Source organism: Artemia sp. Qi Xiang Cuo, chromosome 11 (assembly GCF_049724085.1).
Source record: "Artemia sp. Qi Xiang Cuo chromosome 11, ASM4972408v1, whole genome shotgun sequence".
In the NCBI taxonomy this organism is placed as follows: Eukaryota; Metazoa; Arthropoda; class Branchiopoda; order Anostraca; family Artemiidae; genus Artemia; species Artemia sp. Qi Xiang Cuo.
In genome coordinates, this window is record NC_142804.1 from 16,315,263 (window position 1) to 16,339,576 (window position 24,314).

At 38.2% G+C, this 24,314-nt stretch overlaps 1 protein-coding gene across 1 annotated transcript in view; it reads left to right on the plus strand.

Annotated features, from left to right (window-relative positions):
- fws (Conserved oligomeric Golgi complex subunit 5 four way stop) overlaps positions 1-24,314 on the plus strand; it is a 72,074-nt gene that overhangs the window by 24,485 nt on the left and 23,275 nt on the right. The window contains exons 5-8 of the mRNA XM_089096396.1: positions 3,053-3,209; positions 8,067-8,176; positions 17,159-17,315; positions 22,741-22,897. Coding sequence (XP_088952522.1) covers positions 3,053-3,209; positions 8,067-8,176; positions 17,159-17,315; positions 22,741-22,897 — 581 coding nt within the window. The remainder of the gene's footprint in view (positions 1-3,052; positions 3,210-8,066; positions 8,177-17,158; positions 17,316-22,740; positions 22,898-24,314) is intronic.

A 24,314-nucleotide genomic window follows, 5' to 3' on the forward strand; every position in this document is an offset into this window, starting at 1 on the left:
CTTAACGAATTCGAACAATTAGATTTTATTTCCACTGTCCTTGGTTGTTTTCACTTAACGAATTTGAACAATTTGATTTTATCTGTACTGTCCTTGGTTGTTTCCACTTAGTGAATTCGGACAATTAGATTTTATTTCCACTGCCCTTGGTTGTTTCAACTGAAAGAATTTGGACAATTAGATTTTATTTTCACTGTCCGTGGTTGTTTCCACCTAACAAATTCGTACAATTAGATTTTATTTGTACTGCCCTGGGTTGTTTCCACTTCACAAATTCGTACAATTAGATTTTATTTCCACTGTCCTTGGTTGTTTTCATTTAACGAATTCGAACAATTAGATTTTATTTCCACTTTCCTTGGTTGTTTCCACTTAACGAATTCGAACAATTAGATTTTATTTGTACTATCCTTGGTTGTATCCACTTAGCGAATTCGGACAATTAGATTTTATTTTCACTATCCCTGGTTGTTTCCACTGAACGATTTTGGACAGTTAGATTTCATTTTAATTGTTCTTGTTACTTTGACCACTATCAACAGTTCTGGATATAGTATTATCCCGATAGTTTTTCTTTTCCAATTTTAGACCATCGACTTTCTTTTTTTTTAATTCATTTTGGCTCCCATTATAAATTCTCGGGAGTTCTGCAACCTCATAAAGATCCATTTTATAAAGATGTATTTTAAGAAAACAGAACAAAAACGGTGTTACCATTAAAATAAATCCATGCACAGAATCTGCTCTATTATGGATTTTAGTGTGCATGCTTAGCCTAATTTTTCTTCTTTATTCTTATCCAAAACTTTCTATGGTAAATGACGGATGCCCTTCCAGATACCTCAATTTTTACAATTTCTTTCATAATTCCCTTTTTACAATTACCCCCTTGCTATGTTTTTTTTTTTTTAATTTGCTTCCCCCTCCTTCAAAAAACAATAAGCAAAACAATAATGAGTCATCTGAAATAAATCGCCCCTTGAAATATATTTATACTGCCTAATTTATGCTTTTAATTTGGCCACCCTAATCAGGCCTCCTGTCAGTGGTGAAATTTATACATTGTTAGACGCTGGTATGAATTGAGGAGGAGAGGGTGAGGATTAAGAGTAGTTTCTCTTTTTTGGGTCAAAATCTTTCAAGGGGAGGGATTGTTTGAGCAGTTTTCTTTCCTTGAGGTTTTAGATTTCTCTTATTTTATTTTTATCGTTTTATCGTTTTTCTGTCTGGAACTAAGATTAGACACTTATTACTATGCTAATTTTGCCAGCTACTTAATTTCAAGTAATTACTCTTATTATTATATTAAAAAATGCCAAATGTCGCGAAACCCTATATGATGCTGAGGGTTTTTCGACACTACCGCCAGTTTCCACTCTTGTAAGTTACCCATACCCTTTGCTTTAGCCCTCTATAGCTAAAGTACGGCTTTTAAAACTAACCTAGCAAGCCTGCGTCTTGATGGCCTCCATCGAAATACCTAAGAGCATTTTGTAAAATTATGTGGCAGTTTGAGACTGAAACTTGGAAACCAGGTACGTCAACTGTGGGAGGGTGAGGGTTTATTTGCTCCCCCGTCTGTTTTTCCTCCCCCTCCCTAGATTTTGATGAATACCTTTTTTAAATATTTTCTCTGATATAATCGACAAAACAACAAAATTTCTCTCTTACATTTAGATAAAAAATTTCTCTCCTACATTTAGCCCCCTCCCCTTCATTTTTTTTGGATTGACGCTCCTGTGTTACCAATATTTATAGGATTTCTAAATTGATTGGCGATTTTAGAATTTTGCCTCATGTCAGTTTGATCTCATTAAGACCAACAATTTTGTTTTAAGATAGAAAACGGTGGAAAGTAATACTTTACTTCCGTCCGATCTGCTACTCTACTTGAAAAAGCAAAAACTGCAAATTTCCGTTTGAACAAGCTTTCCTATCTTTCTAATCCTATCGGTTAAAAACCGATTTTTAAGGCCTGTCCATGGTCATAGGGCAAATAAACACTATCAGGTAACATGAAAAAAAGTGAAATTTTTATTATCCGAGAGAAGGCGTTGAATTATTGAACACCGTGGTCACCTATACATAGAATTCACTGGTTTGACTTCGATAGACATCAATTAATTATGTTGGCGTTTTCTCGCCTACACCCTTTGTCACTCCCTCGCCCTTTGTCGAAAAAGTGAACTTTCACATGCAGATTAGTTTTAGAGATAATTCCTATCTTGGTGAAAGCTATATATTTGGAATCAACCTAAAATTAGGATCTATAAAAGAGAAAAAGATTTTTAATAACCAAACAAAGTGACAACACGCAAGCCATCCTAAGAAATAAAATTTGGCTCAGGGGTTAGAAAAAATATACTAATAAATATGATAAAAAAAGTTTAGCTGATCCTTATCACATCCCTTAATCGGTGCCATAAAATGTACATTTTAACAAACTCATCAAATGTTATATGATACACCGTTAGCTGCTAATACGTCTTTGCTAATGCCTCGAAGCAGGTATGGAAACAGTTCCAAAGTAGCTGAATTTGACAGAATTCCAAAAGCTGCTGAGACTTTAGCTGCACAACTTGTGTTTTGACAGCTTTTCTTTGGGCAAAAAGTATTTTTGTATATAAAAATGGTACTTTCAGACAAAATCTGTCAACAAATTGGAAAACTGCCAAGTAGCATTGCTACTATGCTACCCCACTTTTTGCGCGGCGGTCTCGAAGAAGAAACTAAAAATCATAGTTTCTAGTTAATGTTTGTTTAATAAAATTCATAATGAAGAAAAATTCCCAATATTTTTTATATTTTGCCTTTGATGGCCCGAACCTTTGATTACCCTCTGAAGCGCAGAAAACCTCGCCCGGGCTGAAATAACCAACGTGGTTTCGAATGTTATGCAATATGAGCAATTCAAATTTAATATGTTTCAATATGTTTCTGCAATATGTTCTGCAATATGTTTCCTCCTCTTCTCTCAATTCTTGACTTTGGATTACTGTAGAACGTGGGTTGATATTTACTCGTGTGCAGCTTGATATTCTTTCTATTCTAGGGCGTAGAGTCTCTGCAAGTCTTTGATTCGCTGGGTCTTCTAAACTCGTCTGTATATGGTTTTCTTGATAGAACCAATAAATTAGTGCAAAACCGGATTAAACGTGCAACGAGTGGTGAGCGTTTATCTTCCGTACTTGCAGAGGATAGGACAAAAGGTATAATTTTTACGTTTTAGTATATTTTTTTATGCATTGCTTTTTAATTTTATAATTATAATTTATAACATATTGGAGATTTTTTTGCAAATACTAGCTGTGTGATTAGTGGAATATTTTTTTATTGTTAATTCAATCCATTTTGAGAGGCATATGAGGGAGCAGGCCCCCCCCTAGACCGGTAAACTGTACAGTGTATTTCTACCTATTATTTACTGCTAAAGTCCCAGCAATTCTCATGGGAAGCTAGGGGCTGTTCTTTTCAAAATACCGTACGCTAGTGGTAGATGCAATGCTCTGTTTGGTGTAGTTCTTGATAGTTGGATAATACGCAGCCTGTCAAAGCCATTAATCCCCCTTTAAGGGTCTTCCCCTGATTGACATTCTTCAGTGGTCCCTCTGAATGATATTTTAGGTAGAGGAACAGGTTCTCTTGACACACCTGAACCGGATCAGTTGCTGCCGGATCACTTTGGTTAGAATTATCTTTGTCAGAATTAATGTCCCCAGAGTGATAATCATCAGCTGTTAGGAGACTGCCGAAGCAGAGAACAATATGGACTTTTTCTATTTGCTCACCGTCGATTACTATAGAGGAGGCTTTAGTTGTTCTGGCATCATGTAACTACGATTTTGTTTTTATTGAATTAATCGGCCTATCAAACAGATTTGTCGCTTGACACATTCAACCTGCCTGTTTTGGAGGTTTTGGGCGGTCATAGCTATCCGATCGATATCATCAGCATATGCCAGTTTGTTGATTAGTCTCACCTGTTTTTGCCCCATGCTTGGCGAGTATCAGATAAAGGATGGTATGCAGGAATAGGTTGAAAAGGTCGGGGAAAGGTTTACATCCTCGAAGACATTGGAAGTTGTCGAGAATACATCAGAAAGATCGTAATGTCTTAGAAAACGCAACAAACCTTCCCTCCGTATAAGGTCAAAAGCCTGTCACAAATCAACGAAGTGGTGATAATGCTCTCTATTGAACTTGATTGTTTATTCCAGCAGTTGGTACATGGTAAAGATTTGGTCGATAGTTGATTATTTTAGTCAAAAGCCGGCGTGATATTCCCCACAGGAGAGGTGGTGCCTGGGATTCTGTGAAGGAGGATCTAACTCAGGGCTCTAATATAGTGGCATGTCAGGCTGCTAGGTCGGCCAGTTTTCACATTCTTTCTTCAAGATTTTTTTTGGCTGATTGGGACTATTGCTGCCTTACATCATATTAGTAGGACATATCTAAAGGACCAATTGGCTAATATAACACTAGGGTTTAGCTCAACGACATCTTGTGAGTCCATATTTATTAGCTCTGTAGTGAAACCTTCTGATACCGGGGTTTAGCTTGCTTCTTGGATTTTAAGGCCAATTTGGTCTTGAATCGCCGTGGTGATGGTGGGGTGACAATGTCTTTGAGGAAGAGGCTTATGATGCTTAGATCCATCGCTACTCATGGCAATTGAAAATAATTTTATTGATGACTGCAAGGAATAAAAGGGCAGGTAGTTTCGTTCATAGGGGACAGCCACAAGTAAGTTCGGTCCACTCAGAGCGGATATCATCGGCAAAAACGGATATACTGATTGCCGTTGCCCTCGCAGAAAATCTCTCACTAATAGCATCAAGTTTTTTCTAGCTCCCATCTCTTTTACATTTGTCAGTGCAATGAGGTGCTCTATAAGGTCGAATGCTTTCCTGTAGTCTGCCAGATAAATCGATAGTAAATCGATAACACTGTTTGGGCTGTCCAGCCACTCAACTATCAAATGGTACATCCGCACTAGGTATATTGCCGTGCTACTGCCTCGTATACAGCCATATTGGTAAGTATCTATTGAGGGTGCAATCTGCTGTAATATGGCATGGTGGATAAAACCTTCGGCCAGTTTAGCCAAGTTGGGAGTTATGGATATAGGTCTCAGCTGGTCACAGGACTGGGGTGCCTTTACTTTCGGAATGACCCACACATAGACAGTTTTCCACAATTTTGGGAACGTTTGTTCTGAGAAACACTGATTTATGGTTGATGCCATGGGTTTGGCTAGAAAAGGTGAGTACTCTTTCAGTAGCTTCATAGGGAGCTTGCCTGGGTATGTGGCACAGTTGTTACATAGTCGTTCGATTTCACGGAAGACTGATATTTCGGACGCTTCTACAATATCATCAGCACTACAACTGTTGATGATATTGCTCATCTGTTTGTCACTTATGGTGGGGTAAGAAGTGCAAATTTGTGTAAAAAACTCGTTAACATTCGAGGCTCTGATTAAACCCCCTTCTATGTTGCTGATTCGTACTTCAGTCCCTTTCTGTTTTCCAGTAAGCCTTTTTACTGCGTCGTGCCACTTGTGGGAATCTGACTTGAGGAGTGGAGCTACTTTCTCCCGTATACACCTTTTCCTAGATATGCGGAGGGCTGAAACGACTTTGTTTCTCAACTTGTTCCCCTTCGATACTTCTCCTATGGCATGGAAATTGCATCGTTTTTTGATCATTATTTTGAGCTCTGAGTTCAGTCATTGCTTATCTGTTTCACATACCAAGCGCATTTTTACAGGAAAGAATTCGCTGTATTTTTGTTGCAGAGTCGAATATAGTGTCTCGACCTTTTCATCGATGTCAGTTATAGCACAGATTGCGGCAAAATCGAAGTTCGCAATCCATCTGCCAAAGACTTGGATGGAACTTTCACTCAGTGGTCTCTACAGCATTCTAGTCTTTTTTGGTTTAGGTATATGGTTTCTGTTATTTGAATTCCAGCATAAAGAGTTGTGATCAGATCTTGCAAGTGGTCCTAAGCAAAATGGCGGTTCATAGTACGCTTCGAGATTGGTCAGTATGAGGTCCAGTATGCTTCCACTTTCATGAGTGGGAACATTGACAACTTGTTGAAGGTCCAACACGCGAGTAATCCTTTTTTTGTCGGTTAAGTTGAAGACTCCTGCTAGGATAAATGCTGGATTGCTGTACTGTTTCCGCAAACTGTCAACTTGATATTGCAGATACGTCCCTAATTCTTGCCTATTACGCGCACCTTCTGGATAGTAATCGCTGCTATTATGATGCATGAGTAAGTCCTTGGTAGCTCCTTCGGCTTGCACCAGAGCCAGATTGTCTCGTGGCACGAATCTGAGGGGATACCAAGTTTTTTGCATGGTAAGTCTTCGCGGCAATAGATTCCTACGCAACCTCCACGTCGGTTGTTCTCTCTGTCGCGTCTGGTATTAAAAAAGTTCAGATATCCTTTGATTGCACCCGTTTCGGTTGTCATATCCCAGCATTCAGTAATTACTGCTAATGGTGCTAAGTTTATGCGCAAGACAAGTTCTAATTCTTCAACCTTGTTGGTTAGGGACCGGGCGTTGCAAAGAATCAGTTTGGAAGATATATCTTGGCATTCAGCGTTACAGGTTTTAGTACGGGAGGGGAACTACTTGAGGGGAGGTGATCCACAGGATTATGAGGAGAGTAAGGTCTCAGGGTTGGCATAGGTGCTGAATACTCTGTAGTTACTACACGTGTCAAGTATCGGTTATTTCTTGGCCTTTTGATTCGACCTATGGATATCACCGGTATACAGTGGTCACCACCTTGAAGTACACAGCTCTCTCTACGTGCTTGAACTCTCCTGCCTGCGCGTTTCCCACGCCGTCTCCGCTTCGCTTTAGATTTGCTGAACGGGTGCGACATCTTCGCTAGGTTTGTAAAGTTGGTATGCCAATAAATTTTCGACGATAAATGGCGCAATCTGATATGCGATTAAATTTTCGACGATAGATGACGCCAGCGGTCCAGAACTGAAACGCTTGCTTTTCAAAAAGCTTTTCGGGCGAGCGTCGGCTTCTTTTGCTGTCATTTTTATAAATAAATATAGCACTATAGTCACTGTATAAATGGTTGAAACGATCTTCACTCAGGATGAACTATAAAACAAATGGATCAAACCATGGTGAGGCGACAAACGCCTCACGATGTGTGAAGAATCATTTATTGTGTTATCTATTCCTTTTATACATGGTAGAGGTCGATATAAGTTGAATAAGGAAGTTATGTTTGAATTTGAGGTATACCAGCAGAAATTTGACCTGCCAATTACCTTCAGCATATCGTATTTTCTATTTTAGGTGTCATAGAACATTGAATTTTCCAATGGTACATCATCCTAAGATACTTCAAATATCCTCACATATGGTCTAGTGGCTAGGATTCCTGGCTTTCTCCCAACAAGACCGGGTTTGATTCTTAAACTGATAATGTTCATTTGTGACAATGATAAAAATTAATTTTATCAGTTTAGGAATCTTTTGAATATTAGTTTTGGTTTTAATAGTATGGTTTTAGAAAGGACGCGTAGTCTTGCTAAGGCCCGTTTGCTATTAATGTTTGTAGGAGTTCTTACGGCGATCGGGATCAAATTTGTAAAAAATTTACATATAAAAATATGCAATATTAAGGAGAAAACTATAAAAAATAGTGCAGTTTTTGGAGGGGTTTCTTGCGGCCTATCTTCCCTCTTCTAAGTCCAGGGTAGTGGGCATTAATTTTTATTCCCTCACTTTACATTGTCATCGATGGTTTCTATGGTCCGTATTTGAGTGGAAGCCAAGGGCAAGGATTGCTCCCTAAATAACTGTTTCAAGTAGAAAAATATCAATATTCACAAAAAACAGGTTAACTATTTCAAATGAAAGTTTGATAATCAAATGGAATTTGCTATTGAAAGGGTTAGATAGCCTATTGGGTAACCTTGCCTCTAGGCACATAATTCTATTGTGATAAATATATACTTGGTACAAGTAAACCCCGCTTGCTCTTGCTTACCTTATTATTGATCAAATTTTGCAAATTTTATAGGTTATCCCGGTCGAACGTCTACAGTTCTTAGCAGTACGCCTGCTTTACGTTCTCTACTCTGGGACGAACTAGAAGAAACTGCAGATACTATTTGCTCCTGTTTTGACCAGGTTAGTGCTAAAATACACATACATCTAACGGACCATCAAGAACCGACGCGGCTCTTTGGCCCTCGCAAATATAACCTCGAATATTGTCCTCGCGCTTTGCTCAAGCAGTGCACGGTCCTTCCTGGATAAGTCCTTGTTTAGCTCGTGGTGTTTTCACTTCCCTGAGGTGGGGCTTTGGCTTTCAGCCCCCATACATTCTGAAGCCCTCTATCCTCGTGTCTACTATGGTATGCCCTACAAAACCCTGATTCGCATACTTCAGTTCGCCTTTTCCCCTCTTTTCACATTAGTGTTCGTGCTATCAGCTCTTGCCTGGCTGTTATCCTGATGTTACATTTCATGTCCCATTGAAGTCACTCTGCTTTTATTTAGTTTTAGTAGATATTTAAGATTGAGAAAAAAGAAAATAAAAACACAAATGAATGCTCAAAAACAATGCTATCCATCGGAACAACACACTGAAAAGTATTTTTAGAGTTTAGCTGCTTCTCATTTATTTTTCGGGTATAATCCAGAGGGCTAGTAACTCCATACCCAGACGGGTGTAAGGAGAGGGGCAAACTCCATAATGGGCAGTAAATATTATGGATATGCTAGTGACTGATCCGCATTACCCCCTTCGTTTTTATTATACCTTCATTCCCTTCACCCGGTAAAATCAGCAGGTTAGGTCGTCAGTCCTTGCAAATGTACCCTATTACGCTTGTAATCTTGCCCTCATGTTTACAGCCTTTTAAATGAAGTGAATGTTTTAATATTTAAAATTTAAGGTTATGGTTTTTAAGGGCTTCACGTTTTCCGAGTATTTATGTCTTTAGTTATCGCTTTTAATGAAACTGCAATATATAGCTAATAGACATGGAAGTAGTTCCAAAGCTGCCAGTAGTCGAATTCGACAGAATTCCAAAAGCTGCCGACACTTTAGCAGCACAACTTGTGTTTTGACAACCTTTCTTTGAGCAAAAAGTATTTTCATATATAAAAATGATATTTTCAGACTAAATCTGCCAAGAAATTTGAAAACTGCCAAGTAGCGGAAAAGAATCTGAGAAAACCCAATAAGGTAGAGAATCTGAGAAAAAACTGTTGTCAAAATTCACCTTTTTTTGGTTACTCTTTGGTTTTGGTTTTTTGGTTTTACTTTTGGTTTTTTGGTTACTTTTTTGTTTTTTTGGTTACATTTTCTTGTCTTTTCAACTTTTTGGTCGTAAATACTTACCAGAACTAAAATGTGTATATTGACTGTATAAGGAACTGGGTAAACTATAAACTAAACTGTACGGTAAGTGCCTACTTGATTAAGCCAGGACTGAACCAAACCAAACCAACAACATTATTATTGGCTCATTACATCAACAAAGCGTCAACATTAATTTCAATTAGATTGAAAAAAATTAATTCCTATATGGCTCTTATATATATAACGCATGTATCAATTGCAGGTACATATATAAGAGTTGATTTTTCCACGTAGGGAGGGGGGGTTTGGGTTAAAACACAAAAAGACAATTTTTGAAGAATATGAAAAGTTACGGGAGGAACATAAATACCCATCCCTCCTGCGTATGCACCTGATTTATTGAATACGGTATTTTTACCCACCCAAAAATAAATGAAACTCTGTAATAATCTACTAAAATTGGCCCTCACATGCCCCCTAAAATCCTAAACTTTCCCAAATATCTGGGAACGTCTTATTTACATAATCAACATTTTTTTTAGTGCTTGTCAAGTTCCCCCTACTCCTCCCAAAAAAAAATCATCCGCAGGTGTCAGATCCCTTGTTATATTAACTGGGGTTTTATACACTGGGGTTTGCATATTCCCTAATAGATAGATAGATAATGTATTTAAAAGCCAAAGGCCATATGTTCATTGAGTATTCAATCAAGTAAACAAAAATAATGAACTTCAACTAAACTATTGAAAACATAAATTTATACAAACAACTAAAAGTTTCTTCTCGTTATTTTTTAACTATACATTTTTCCTTAAATTCAAAACTTCCTCAAGGTAGCTGCAAACTGCCCCTATCACGGGTTTTGACCTCGACTGAAGAATACCAGGGAGAGAAGGAGTGTCCTTTCCAAAAAAACTCTCTCTTAGGCTTGAAAGCTCCCGGCACCATGTGAGAAGAGGGTTTATATCTTAAACACCCTGATTACAAAAGGCACAAGAGTACTCCGAATCCGTTAAACCCCTATTTCTATCAAATACTTTCCAACGACCATGCAATGGAAGGCTATTCGCTCTGAGCTGGAACCACACCCCAAGACACTTAGTTGGTAAATCTATCTGAAATAAGTTTCAAGACCAAAAACTAGTTTTATTTCTTTATAGAACCTAAGGCTCTCTGATGACTCTACAGAAGAGAACCACAGCTGTACCTCTTGGTCTTCTATAATTTTGGTAACCTGCTCCGCTATATCTGTAGGTAGGCCCGGTGCACCCAATCCTTCATTCCACAGGTAGGATAGGCTCATTTAATATACGGTGTATCTGGAAAGGCTCTTTTCCTCCCTAACTTAACTAACTCTAAATATGCTAGCTTTAGTAGTCTATCATCCGACAGCTCTAGAACCTTCCTCTAGAACCGGAACATCTGCCCTATTCTATATTTCCTTAGAGAAAATAGCCCTATGTCCCCTCTTTCTGCTTGCGTGTGAGTTGTCTGATGAACTCCGATTACTCTTTTATAATACTGAAGCTGGATACTCTCCAACTGCTTGGCAGCTTTGTAACCCCACAGCTCCGTCCCATAATGCATTACTGGCAGAACTTAAATGTTGAAAATTTCCTTATGCATTTTTATATCTTTAGCATTTATCAAAGTTTTATTCCGTAGTAGTGCTGATGAGGCAGCCTTTCCTCTCCTTATCATTTGTTTTATATGCTCTGTCCAACTTCCATTCTCCATCAGAGTTCCTCCTAGATACTTAAAACTTGATTTTTGTTGAATTTCCTTTCCTCTATAATAAAACTTCTGGTCCGTCTGACAACTCTTATTACCCTTTCCAAATACTACTATTTCTGTTTTCTTAACATTTGAAGTTATTTTGTTTTCCTCAACATAATCGCTTAGAATATCTATTAGCATCTGATGCTCACTGGGGGACTTAGCTACCAAGACCGGGTCATCAGCAAAAAGCAGTACCGATAAAGCATACGTTCCCAACGATGGCCGGCGTTTACCCCCCTCCCCCGGTGATTACCCCACGGAAAATACCCCCACCCCCTCGGAACCCCCCCACCACCGGAAAATACCCCCACCCCAGAAAATAACCCCTCCCCCGGAAAATACCCCCCCCCCTCACCCCCCGGAAAATACCCCCTCCCCCCGTGGAAAATAAGGCTTTCCAAATGTGGGAATTTTATTTGAGTTTATTTTTTTTAATTTCCGTAGGGGGAAGGAATTTGGTACTTGTGTATTATGATAAAACATAAAATCGCGCAGAAAGATTTTATGTTTTCTCATGATTAGCCTGTGTGGTCTCAGAAATTATTTGTGTATTATGCGCCACTCACTCAAGTTTTCTCTGTGTAAAATTCGAGAACACATCGGTTTTTTCGTTAGTTTCTTCGTTACTTTAGAAATAAATTTGGGCTATAGATTTTAAACACCCCCTCATTCACTATATTCATTTATGTTATTTTACTGTGTTCATGGTCGTATGTTTGTCTTCAAAATACACTTATTTATCTAACTTTCTAATGTGCAGAATAATTGTACCAAACAAATTTTGGATGCAACCCGCTATGCTTAACCCCCCCCCCCTCCTAATGTGCAAATCTATAGCCCAAATAACAACACGGGTAGGATTCATAATAAAAATTTTGTATATCCTTTAGTTGGAATCCCATCAATTCCTCGTGACGATCCCTCTTCCATTTTTTTAAGACACTACCTAACCTCTCTTTCTGATATATCCTCTAATAATTCATAATCATACTCCTTCATTGGTAGGACAACCTCTCCATCTTCTAATATCTCTCTATCTAATTCTTGTAGATCACTGCAGTTACCTTCTCTTTCCCTGAAATATGCTGGCCATGAACTAGGCTCTGGTGTTTCATGGCTAGCTAGCCTTCTGTCTTACCTTCCTCTTTCACCATCCTCTAGAATTCTTTTATTCTACTATCCTTATATGACGAGACCAATGCCTGCCTTTCCTTTTCGCTAATCACTCATTTTTTCTTCTTTCAATTAGCCTCTTATATTCTCTTCTACCTGTTCTAGATTGTAGGAAAATGTGGTCCTTCTTACTTGGGTCATTTTCTAAATTCACTAAATCTAACATATTCTGTAGTTCCACTTTCCTCTGTTGACACTCCTCATCAAAAAACCCTACTTTCTTTTTCCTCTTTTTTTCATTTACATAGATTATATACTAAGTCCCCTAAACCTTCTGCTGTATCAACCGAGCACTCCGCCTCATTTAACCTCACTAATTCCATCTGAATACTCTTCTGTGAAAATATTTCCGCTATTCCTAGGTTTTCCTCAGCACCCCATTCCCTAACAAGCTGCTTCCTAATCTTTCGGACAATATTTCCTTCCTTTTGACCACTTATTGCCTCTATCGTAGCTAGACCTAGTGGACGATTAGCTTTTAACTTAATCCCTAACTTCAGTGGCAAATGACCTGAATCCGCCCAGTTCAAAACCCTTAGACACAGCTGCTCCATCCCAAAGCGAACATCCAGCAGAGCGTAGTCGACCACACTAGGGCAGGCCCCGGAGACGCAAGTAAACTCATCCCTTTCCCTATCCTGACCAATCCTCCCATTTCCAATAAATATTTCCATCTCCGCACACAGTGTCAGCAGCCTTCGCCCATAAACATTCAACTTCCTTTTACCGTCACTGCTGTTCCGTGGCACTCCATAAGCTGGGGTTACTAAATCCTCCTCTCCTCTAGCCACCAAACTACTCAGTTCTCGTTCTTTTCCCTTAAATGTATTTAAATCACCAACTAACACAAAATAATAATCTGGGAATTTAATACGGTACTCCGATAATTCACTTTCTAATATAAACCAAGAATCTTCTTACCTATAAGAACTATTCTATGGGGGGATATAAAGGGCTCCTAAAAGTAGATTCACTTCTTTAGTAATCACTAATCTAACCCAAATAATTTTCTCTGATTTGCTTATGAGCCTAGCTATATCTTCTAAAAATACTTTCTTTTTAAGCACCAGGACCCCTCCATATGACCGATTGTTCGACGCTAAATCACGCGAAACTTCCAATATATGAAAACCCCGAAAAGTTGGTACATTTGAAGAGGAATGCCAGGTCTCTATCAACACAGATACGTCAAACTCACTTATATCCCATCGTAGATGTTCTAGTTTATTCAATATGCCCTGCACGTTCCACGAAATGAAGCGCAAGAGTTGTACTTGGCCTGACGCTTCCTATGCTGGTCTGTTTTTGTTTTCGGTTTCACTCCGCACAAATGGTTCTCGTTCAGTCTCCATTTCACGATGTCTATTCGTTCTACCCCATTCAGATGCTTTTTCCTGCTCACTTTCGTAGTTTAGCCTGTAATAACTTCTAGTCATGACGTGAGGTGGCACATCCGAGAATGTTCTCAGTTGGAACGGTGGTCCGCCTCGAATGTTGCGGTAACCAGCGCGACTTTGGTCGTTCGGTCTTATAATCCCGCTGCTTTTCCTCTTATCTGGCGCTCTGGAACTGTTTCCCCTACTGAAAAGTGATGGCGAAGCTTCGGCAACTGTATCAAGGCTATCGTCACTTTCAGTTTCGGAAACGTCTGATCGGTGCTGGTTCACAGCATGCATTTCTGCAGTTACACCTGTGCCTGCAGTCGTTCCCTGTGCACGGCTTTCGTAGCCTGGTCACACCAGATTTGGGGGGTTTAAGTGTTCATTCAGGGCCTAAATACTCCTTGAAAGCTTCACTTTAATACTCTTAACTTGCGTAGTAGCAGCAGTTATAGTAGCATTACTAGCATTATGCGCCTAGCACCTTTGGTTTCTTAAACATCCCCTTGAACACGCGCTGAAAGTTTAAACTTAGTACCACCAACCGTTCCTGAAGCATTTCTGATACGTCCTCTTGACAATCTGTATATTGTTTTTCAATTTAGGTCTATACAGTTTCAATATTTTCCAAATTTTTCGCCTTAATACCCTTAGTTTTAGTAGTAACAGTAATCGTAGTAGCAGTAGAATTAATAGTAGTAGCCTTAGCTTTAGTGGCAGCAGTAGTAGCAGAAGTAGTAATAATAGTAGCAGTGGTAGAAGCAGTAGAATTAGTATGCAAATGTTTTTTTTTGGTTAGTTCTACTTCCCCCCAACAAGCCCTGTTGTGTGAAATTTCAACTTTACACGCCAATGTGTTCCTAAGATATTGCTGTCACGCCCTTTTGATAACCTCATACAGACGGCGTGTTGTGATTAAGTTCACCTCTTCTCCCCAAAAAAACATTCCTTGAAAATATCACCTCCATACCCTTTGGCATAGTTGTAATAGTAATCACAGTAGTAATCACAGTCGCTTTGCCTCAAATTTTAGTTTTTTCATCGCTTCTCCCGTTTTTTAGAATTAGTAATATTGCGCATGTAAAAACCACATTTTTTAAATTTTGCTAAGTTCCTTTGCCGCTTTTCTAAATCTGAATTAAATAATTTTTTAATGAATGCATAAAAAATAAAAAACCCTGTTGATGTTTTGGAGAAAAAGCAAAGGAAATTTTTATCCAAATTAAATGTTTTTTCTCATAATTTATATAGAGCTGCGCACGAAGCTTAATTTATTTTATTTTATTTAATTTTCGAATGAATTGTTAATTTGTTAAGTGTTAATTTATTATCTATTGAATGAAGTGTTAATTTGTGTGGTAATTTTGATTGAAGGCCTTTGTGTATTTGTTGTTATATAGTTTAAAATAATTTTATGGCCTGTTGATTAGCGGTTATTATTTTTATTTTTTTTTTTTTTTACTCTTCGTATTCGGAGGAAATAAAAAGTTTGAATTGAATTGAATATTGTTATTGCTAGTAGTAGTATTAATAGTAACAGCGGTAGTACTAGCAGCAGCAGTAGTATTAACGTATTGCCTTTACAAGTAGTTGCAATAGAAGTAGTAGTAGTAGTAAATGTAGCAGTGATAGCAGTATTAGTAGTACCGTCCACATATTGCCTTTTGGTCAGATACTCTTCCTCTTTTAGCATTCTCTGAAAGAACCAACTTAATACCCAAATCAATTCTTGAGATATTTGACAATGTATATGCACATAGCGTCTTTTGATTTAGTTCAGATTTTCCCTCAATATTGTATATGGAGTAGTGTGGTATCAGTAGTAGTGGTAGCAGTAGTTGTGGTGGTAGTTTTAGTAGTAGTCGTAACATGAAAAAATTCCATTTTTGATCATCTCCCCTGTCATTTCCTGAAAATTCCAAATTTATATACCAGTTATTCCTGAGTTACGCCCTTTTGACAATCCGTATACACATAACGTGTTTTGATTTAGTTCAAAACTCCCCTCATTACTCTGCAAGGCTCACCTGGATGCCCTTCGTCTTCTTAGAAAGTAAAGTTCAAACATGTATATCTTTCTTAATAATGTAAACTATATGTAAACAATGAACGAATTGCCTAACTTAAAGGCTTTACCTTGAGGACTGTGGGGAGATTGACATCCCCAAAGACATGATTACTGGACCTTTTAACAATGCTGAACAAAACTTCTCTTAAAATTTTGATCAGACGTGTTTTTGGGAATGATAGGCTTGTGGGGGAGGGGCTGGTTGCCCTCCATTCACTTTTGACTCTTAAAAAGGGCACTAGATCTTCCGACTTCTAATCAAATGAGCTCCATCCGATCCAAAGTTTATATGACCACATGTTCCATAAAGACGTTATATGCCCCGGGGCATAACTATCCCTTGTCCCTGGGCTCTGGGAGGTTGTATCCACCCTGAAGGCATTGTCATATGCTGTTTAGATTATTTGTGAACAAAATGGCTATTTCACAATTTTCATAGGATGTGTTTGGAGAATCGAGGAAGTCAGGGGGGCTAGTTGCCCTCCATTGCATTTTGAATCTTAAAAGTTAACTAGAACTTTAAATTTCCAATCAAATGAGCCTCCACTAAAGTTCACACAACTACCCCATCCATAAAAACCTTATATGCCTCCGGGGCATAATTTACAACCCTCGCCCTCAGACCTGGGGTTTGTGTCAACCCTTAAGACGTTTTTATGGGATGTTTGGAATGTTTTTAACAAATGGCTATCTAAAAATTTCTGTCAGATGCGTTTGGGAAAAATAAGACGTGAGAGCAGAGGGCTAGCTGCCCACCGATCACTTTGACTCTTAAAAAGGGTACTAGAACTTTTGATTTCCAATCCAAAGAGCCCCCTCCGAAGTTTATACAACCACCCTTTCCATTAAAACCTTATATGCCCCGGGGCATAACTTATAACCCTTATACTGATGGTTGTGGGGGGATTGTCATCCTCAAAGACATAATTACTGGACCTTTCAACTACGTTAAACAAAATGGTTATCTCAAAATTTGATTGGATGTGTTTGGGGAAATGATTCGCATGGGTGGGGGGGGGGGCTGGTTGCCCTCAAACCACTTTTGACTATGAAAAACAGCACTAGAACTTTAAATTTCCAATCAAATGAGCCCCTTTTGAAGTTTCTACGACAACTCCTTCTATATGAAATGCCCTGGTATAAAACAAACAAATAAATAAATAATACATTTTGCCCACCTCGCTCTTTAGTTAGGCAGCACATAGCGCTGGCTATGATCTTTTTCCAGTGGCAACTGTGCTAATGGTAAATTTTCAGATAAATATGTATTTCTTTATAACCTTTGCGTATTATTTAAGTTAATTTAAGGTTATCTATATGTAACAAAATTATTTAATCAAGTAACGAAACTTGACTCTTAAGCTAGCTATGCCATTGATTCTAGTGTTTAATCTGTATTCTAGGTTTCTTGTTTGGACAGAGTTATTGGACAGACATATGTGGGCTCAAATGTCACTTTTGCCACCCGAATTTCGCCGAAAGAGAAGATCTATTTGCTGAAAATCTTCTGGTCTAAAATCATTGACGTAATAAGGAGGGAGCTAAAGCAGAGCTGTACTGGTACTCTTTTTTACTCCTCCTCAACAAATATGTTGCAAAATAAATCTTGATCTCCATTTGAGGGAGAGGTAGTTAAGGGTTGTGAAATGAAGGTCATTATAAATCATAACAGTTACATAAATGCACATTTTTAGGTTGCAATATTTGAAATCTAAATTCTGACGAATTGTTCCTCAACAGATATGTGGTAACGAAATCATATAGTTTCCCAGAGACAGAGAGATGGCGGGATAGAAAGAGACAAGGGAGAGAGAGAAATACAAGAAAAAGGGATCATAAACGTGAAAGCAGTTACATGAATGTGCATTTTAAAGTTAAGAATTTTTAAGTTGCGTGTTTATAAAACTCTATTCACCCTCAAATCTAAAGTTTTTTCATTCTCGTTTTGCTTTTCAACTTAAACATTACAACGGGATCATATAATCTCAGGGAGAGGTGTAGAGAGGAGGGAGACGTGACATGTATGAGAAAATATTTGGAAAGTAAAAGAATGAATTTGTAAAACCATACTGGGTAACAACAATTTTTTTTTAAATCGTCCAGGGTTTTTCAGCTGAATAAGACTAATTTTGATGCTCTGAGCCTGAAAATGACCTTGGTTTTGCTCAATCAGGTCATTTTGTTACAGAATTTTTTTTAAATCTATTTTTTGTAAAAAAAAAATTCTGTGGATCATCAGCTGAGAAACCCCTGGAGATTTTATCCTTTCTCCTCAAGAAATAACAGTCAAGTATCCAAACCAAAAATTTAAGAGTTCACGGCATAAATCGGCGTTTCTTTTATTCCCATGCGTGAGCAGCTGCTGGGCTGTTTCTTCAGCAACCAGCAGAAGTCCACCATCATGACTGCGTCCCACCTTCCCTGGTCTCCTTCATTTGGCGCATGCTCTGATGGAACCTCTCTCCCTGCTCGTCGCTCATCGCCCAAAGTTTTCAGGAAACTTCTCCGTGCATGAGAACAGTAAGTGTATCTTTATACTCATCAAACACCCGAGTTTTTGGAAGGCCTCTATCATGCTGCTGACGAGTATGGCGTGGTTTGCTGCCTTCATGTTCCCCACGAATTTGTTCAGCACCTGCATAAGCGATTTCCACGTGGAGTACTCTAACGTGTTCATCAAGTTTTCGAACTCTGTGTCCTTTATGAGCTTGCCGTATCTATGGGCCATCGAAACTGCGGGTCTCCGAAAATACTGGCTTTCAGCTTCTCAATGGTCAATTAAAGAAAGGCTCAGCACAGATAGTTGAAGCACCTCCCATCCTTGTCCAGAGGGTACGTGAGCTGCTTCATTAATTCAAGCTTCATGCGTAGCGAGGGGATCAATATCTTCTCCCAGTCAACAAGAGTTTCGTTCATGATGTTTCTCGCCCCAGGTACTAACTGCTCTGGTGCTGGCCATTCTTTCTTTACATAGTGCTGGGATCTGTCTCGACTCTCCCACATTCATTTAAAGCAAAGGTACTTAGTGGACCTGGACAACTGATCGAGTAGAAAGTTCACCGTTTTGAAGTAGATGCAGATGATCCAGTGGTGCTGCTCATATTGGATTCTGTCGAGCACGTACTTCGCTACTTTACATTTTTCTTTGAGAATTGTGGAGTGCCTAAGAGGGATTGAGGCGGACTGGTTCCCGTTGGAGAGGAGCAAACACTTCAAAAAGTGCTTGTTGCTGTCAATAAAGAGTCGCGAATCTCTCGGATCGTATTGAGGAGCCTCGAGTTTACCAAGGAGACCGGCGACATCTCGGCAGTACACGAAGTCTTCCTCTTGTCAGAAGTAGTTCGTATAGTCCTCATGCCTTCTACGAAAGCAAGTGATACGCACGTCTTCACCAAGTAGATTTTTCTCTTTGAGTCTGGAGGTCAACAGCTTGGAGGAAGTCTTTAACAAGCTGAGATCCCGAACCAGATCATCAAGCTCGCATTGTGAAAATGGCTGCAGAAAATTTTGTTCTTTGTACTCTTTTTCTGTATATCCTCCCTCGTCTGCACTGGTGGCCTTGTCGTCGGTGTCGTGAAGCTCTGTGAACGCTGGTACAGGGATTTCTTCACAGTCAGCAACTGGACGGCGGGCTGATGGAAGGTCGGGGTACTGGAGGCTGTGTTGATTCTTTCGGTTGATGCCAGTAATATTGATGACACAGAAGTAACAATCCAATGCAGGGTCAAATGGCTCCCTTCAAACCATCTGAATCCCGACCTTCAGTGCATTTTTCGCGTTCTTCGTCCACCACCGGAGGTATTCCACGTTTGTCTTGCAAACCATGTGCGGTGCCCAAGACTTATCATGGTCACCCAGTTTGACTTCAAAGTAAGCCTCGTAGGTGTGCTTTGCAAATCCCGTGATGTTCCTCCTGTCCACGGACAGCGGGTAATCTCCACAAATATAGCAGTAAACGTCAGGATCATTCCTGCATGACCGTCGCGCTAAAGGCATATCAATCAAGTGAAAGAAATTGAAAAATGCAGGTTAATATCAGGCAATGAAATTTATAATCAATTTGATTGGCTAAGGGTCAATTAAATGACCTTGCAATAACGCATACACTTGATACACTATACGTGATAGACTTGATACTCGCATACACTAGTTTAAAGAAATAAAATATTGTTGTAATTCGATATATTCTTCAAGAAAAGTATGATTGAACTCAAAACCCCTGATATTAGCATATATATAGCTCGTCAGGTAGGTTTATGGCTATATCTGAAAAAGTTGACCTGATAGAGCAAAATGAATGCGATATTCGGACTCAGAGAATACCAAGATTAGTCTAAATCAGTTGAGAAACCCCTGGCGATTTTTTGGCTGTTACCCATGCCATAAAGAAAATAGAATATGTTCACTTGAATAATTAAAGTAACTGTAAAAGTCTTACTTCTGTCTTAAAATACACAAACTAAAGCCTATCATACTTTATGAAATAAAGTATATCGTACTTTACGCCTATCGTACTTAAGTATATCGTACTTAAAGCCTATTGTACTTTATGATGACGAGCAGGAGCCAATCACCCTACCAGCAGCAGCAAGCATCGACTGAACAGCCAATGTTAACTTTCGAAATTTTTGAAGGCTGTCTAATCATATTGACTGTACAGTCATAGCCTGCTGTCCGAAAATGATCCACCTACAAAAAATGCTGGTGGCAGGATAAATGATGTCAATCAAGGCGAGGATTGATTAATGCTCAAAGTATATATGTTATATTTTGCTGTAAGTCAACTAGTATTTGGGTAAATTAAGATGTAGCTCAAGCAAATCACGGAACTTCAATCCGTTTATATAGACTGTAGACGTCAAGAGCAAGCCGTATGCCGTTGTGAGCTAACTCGGAAAAAGAGAGCTGAAAGAAATTGAAAAGATATATTGCCAAATATGTTCTGGCTCTCCAGTTTCATCCTTTATCAGACATAGAGTTACCCCTAAAAGTAATTTATATTTGAAAGTCAGTTTGATCAGTATAATGGGGTGAAACGCTCCGAAAAATAATCAATGCCCCCCAAAAATCTAGGGAATTTGCTTGGAAAACTAGGGACAATCTTGGGAAGACTAGGAAATTTGCTGCTCAGAAAATTCTATGTCTCTAATTTTTCCTGTTAAGGAAATGGTAAAACATGTTTCATCCCCTCAATAGATTAAAAATAAATTTAATTTAGATAAATAAATTTTTCTTATACGTTTTTCCAGTAAAGCGTTCCTTCGGACCTTTTTTCCTGAAACTTCAAAAATTTTGTTTAGTTTTGGGCCGTTAAATTTTCTTTGAAGAAAGTTAAAGGTTCGATAAATATGGTGCTTTCTTCCAACATATTAAGAGCACACACGCGCGATCGATAAGTTAGTTTCTTCATAGAGAAAGAGTTTTATTAGCAAATATTTTAAATTACTAAAATGCGGACCCTTAAAAAGAAAATAATCCTGTGATGGCGCAGTGGGTTTAACCCTAGCTTGATAATACGTGACCCAGAAATCAAACCCAGCTGTAACAACACACTGCACGGACGTTAGTAGTCATAGTAGTCGAGAACTGTCGTTAATTTGATTACTTACTTACTCTATAGAGAAATATGTTTAATAAGCATGTTAAAGGAGACTGGATGACCTTGAACTTCAATAGTAAACATTTCTACAAATCTGGTTTTAAAATTATTTCTTTTTGTTTGGGTCAAAGTCCCTAATTAGATAAGTCAGCATGATAATGCTAAAAATGAGCAATATTCAAAAAATACCTCTAGGTTTAATGGTTGTGTAAAAAGTTCATGTATTGATTAAACACGGCCGTTTTTCGCTGGAAAATGCGAATCGATCATGCCCAGTTACCGTGTAACCAGTAACTGTATAACCATGCAAATAGGAAACAGTTACTACTTATACGATTTTCTATTGCTTTATTATATATTTTTACAATTATAAAAAAAGTACTGATATTGTTATTATTCACACGCACAGCCATATATACACCACACAAACTGAGTATCGGTAGGGCCATCAATGAATTTTAAATTTGTTGTTTATATATGTGATGTAACATTTGCAATATTAAAAGTGAATGGTACTTATTTAGTGCTTACGCATGTACAGAGAAACATATATATATATATATATATATATATATATATATATATATATATATATATATATATATATATATATATATATATATAAAACCAAGTTTGTATATATTATATATATATATATATATATATATTGTATATATAGTATATATTATATATATATAAAAACTAAAAAACTAAAACAAAAAATAAAAAAACTAAAAAACAAGTTTTTATATATTATATATATAAAACCAACAAAAACCAAGTGCTGTTGAGAGCCATGAGTGAGCCTAAGGAAAAAATTTATAAGTTAAATGTGATACTTTATATATGTGCTATAATATGTTCAGTATTCAAAAATTGATACTACTTCTTTATTGCTTACGCATACACAGACACACAAGTGCTGTTGAGAGTCATGAGTGAGCCCAAGGGAAACTTTCTTAATCTAAGCGTGATACTTTATATATGTGATAGGATATGTTCAATATTCAAAATGTGAATGTCATTAGTTATTGCTTACGCATGTGCAGACACACATGTGCACAGTCACATGCTCACAACCATATACACAATACAAACTAAATGCTGTCTAGAGCCATGAGTGAGCCCAAGGGAAGCATTTTAAAGTGAAATGTGATGCTTTATATACGACTATGTGCTATAATATGTTCAATATTCGAAAATTGAAAGTATTTGGTTATTGCTTACGCATATACAGTCACACATATATGCACACTTACACACTCACACGCGCCATTCCACATGCAGAATACAAACCAAGCTGTTGAGAGTCATGAGTGAGCCCGAGGGAAACATTTATAAGGGAAATGTGATATTTTATATGTGTGACATGATATTTTGTTTCAGAGTCTGGAGTTGTGAAGCAAGCTTTGGAGGGAGATTTTCCACGATTTTTGAAGTTTGTTGAGAGGATAAGCAAACACGTCCAGGATATTCAGGGTGTTGGTAAATTGGAAGCAGACATCTTCTTGACAAGGGATGATTTCAGTGAATGCTTTTTTGAGTATGTGGCTAATTTCTTTTGGATTTTCTCTGTTACTCCTGTTTAATGACGATTTGTAAACAGGCTATGGATTAGAAACAAAAAGAAACTATAATTAATAGATACGTTTCACCGCTATTTAGAGCCTTCCCATACGAGAAATAAATTAAAGAAATACAGCACACTCTTAGTATAGTCTAAATATTAAAAATCTACTTTGTGTGAAAAGCCTATGCCACTTAACAAAAATTTGGACATTCTATTGTAAATTAAGCTCAATGTCAACCAACGTCAGTGTGAAGAAGTTTTGACAGCGAAGCGGCTTGATGTGCTTCGGTGGCGGGAAATCATAGAAATTCAAGGGAGGGTGGTATTTGGCCTCTTTGCGATCTACAATGTATAGTCACTATTTGAAACTATTAAAGACAGTAACTCCATGCTTTAAACACTCTGCACTGTAAAAAGACTTTATGAACAGTATGTTTTTTGTCATGATTGTCAGTATGCATATATTGTATGTTTAAAGATGTTTTTTTAAAAGATGTATTTCTAAAGATGTTATATTGTATTTAAAGATGTTTTTATGTTTGTCAGTATGTATGTTTAAAGATGAAGATAAGATGTCGACGCGGGATCTTTGATTCTGTTACGGGTATCTTTTTGTGTTGGAGTTGACCATACTGGAGTTGACAATTTAGGCATCAGAATATTTTTCTATCTTGAGAGGGTCCGCTTGTAGAGGAAAGGAAGCCTGGACTGGGTCTTCTGCTAATGGACACCTGCGTGTACTGTTGCATTGTGTGCGAGAGCATGCTGACAATGCAGTGTTTGTCCTAAAGGTTCTTATAGTTTTGTTGTAAAAGACTGTTAACTTAAGATGTAATTAATGAGGTATTACTTTTCAAAACACTGTCCTTCTGACTTGATTCACCTCTTCCAATATTCTTCTCGAAAATAAAACTTCTTGGAAATAAAAAAAAGTCTGACGGTGCCAAATCCCGGCTGTATGGCGGCTGCGGAAGCATACCCATATTCACTAGCAACTCACGAACAATGAGTGTGGTGTGCTCGGTGTATTATGGTGGTGCAAGATTCAATCATCACAAATATCTTTATTGGGTCGTCAAGCTCTGTCCCCTAACCGTTCTAACACTGCAAAGCAGTACTGTTTGTTAACAGTCTACCCCTGGGGCACAAATTCATGCTGCACTAAACCTTTGTTGGCAAAGACTCAATGACCATGACCTTTGCTGGTGATTTGCTCATTCTTACTTTCTTTGGTCGAGGAGACACATTGATAGACCACTTGCTGCTCTGACGTTTGGATTCAGGAATATATTCGAAACCCCGTGTTTTTTCACCTGTGATGACTCTGTTTGAAGTCAGAATTGGTTTTGTAACGTTCAAGCAGGTTCCGACACGTCAGAACAAGTCAGGC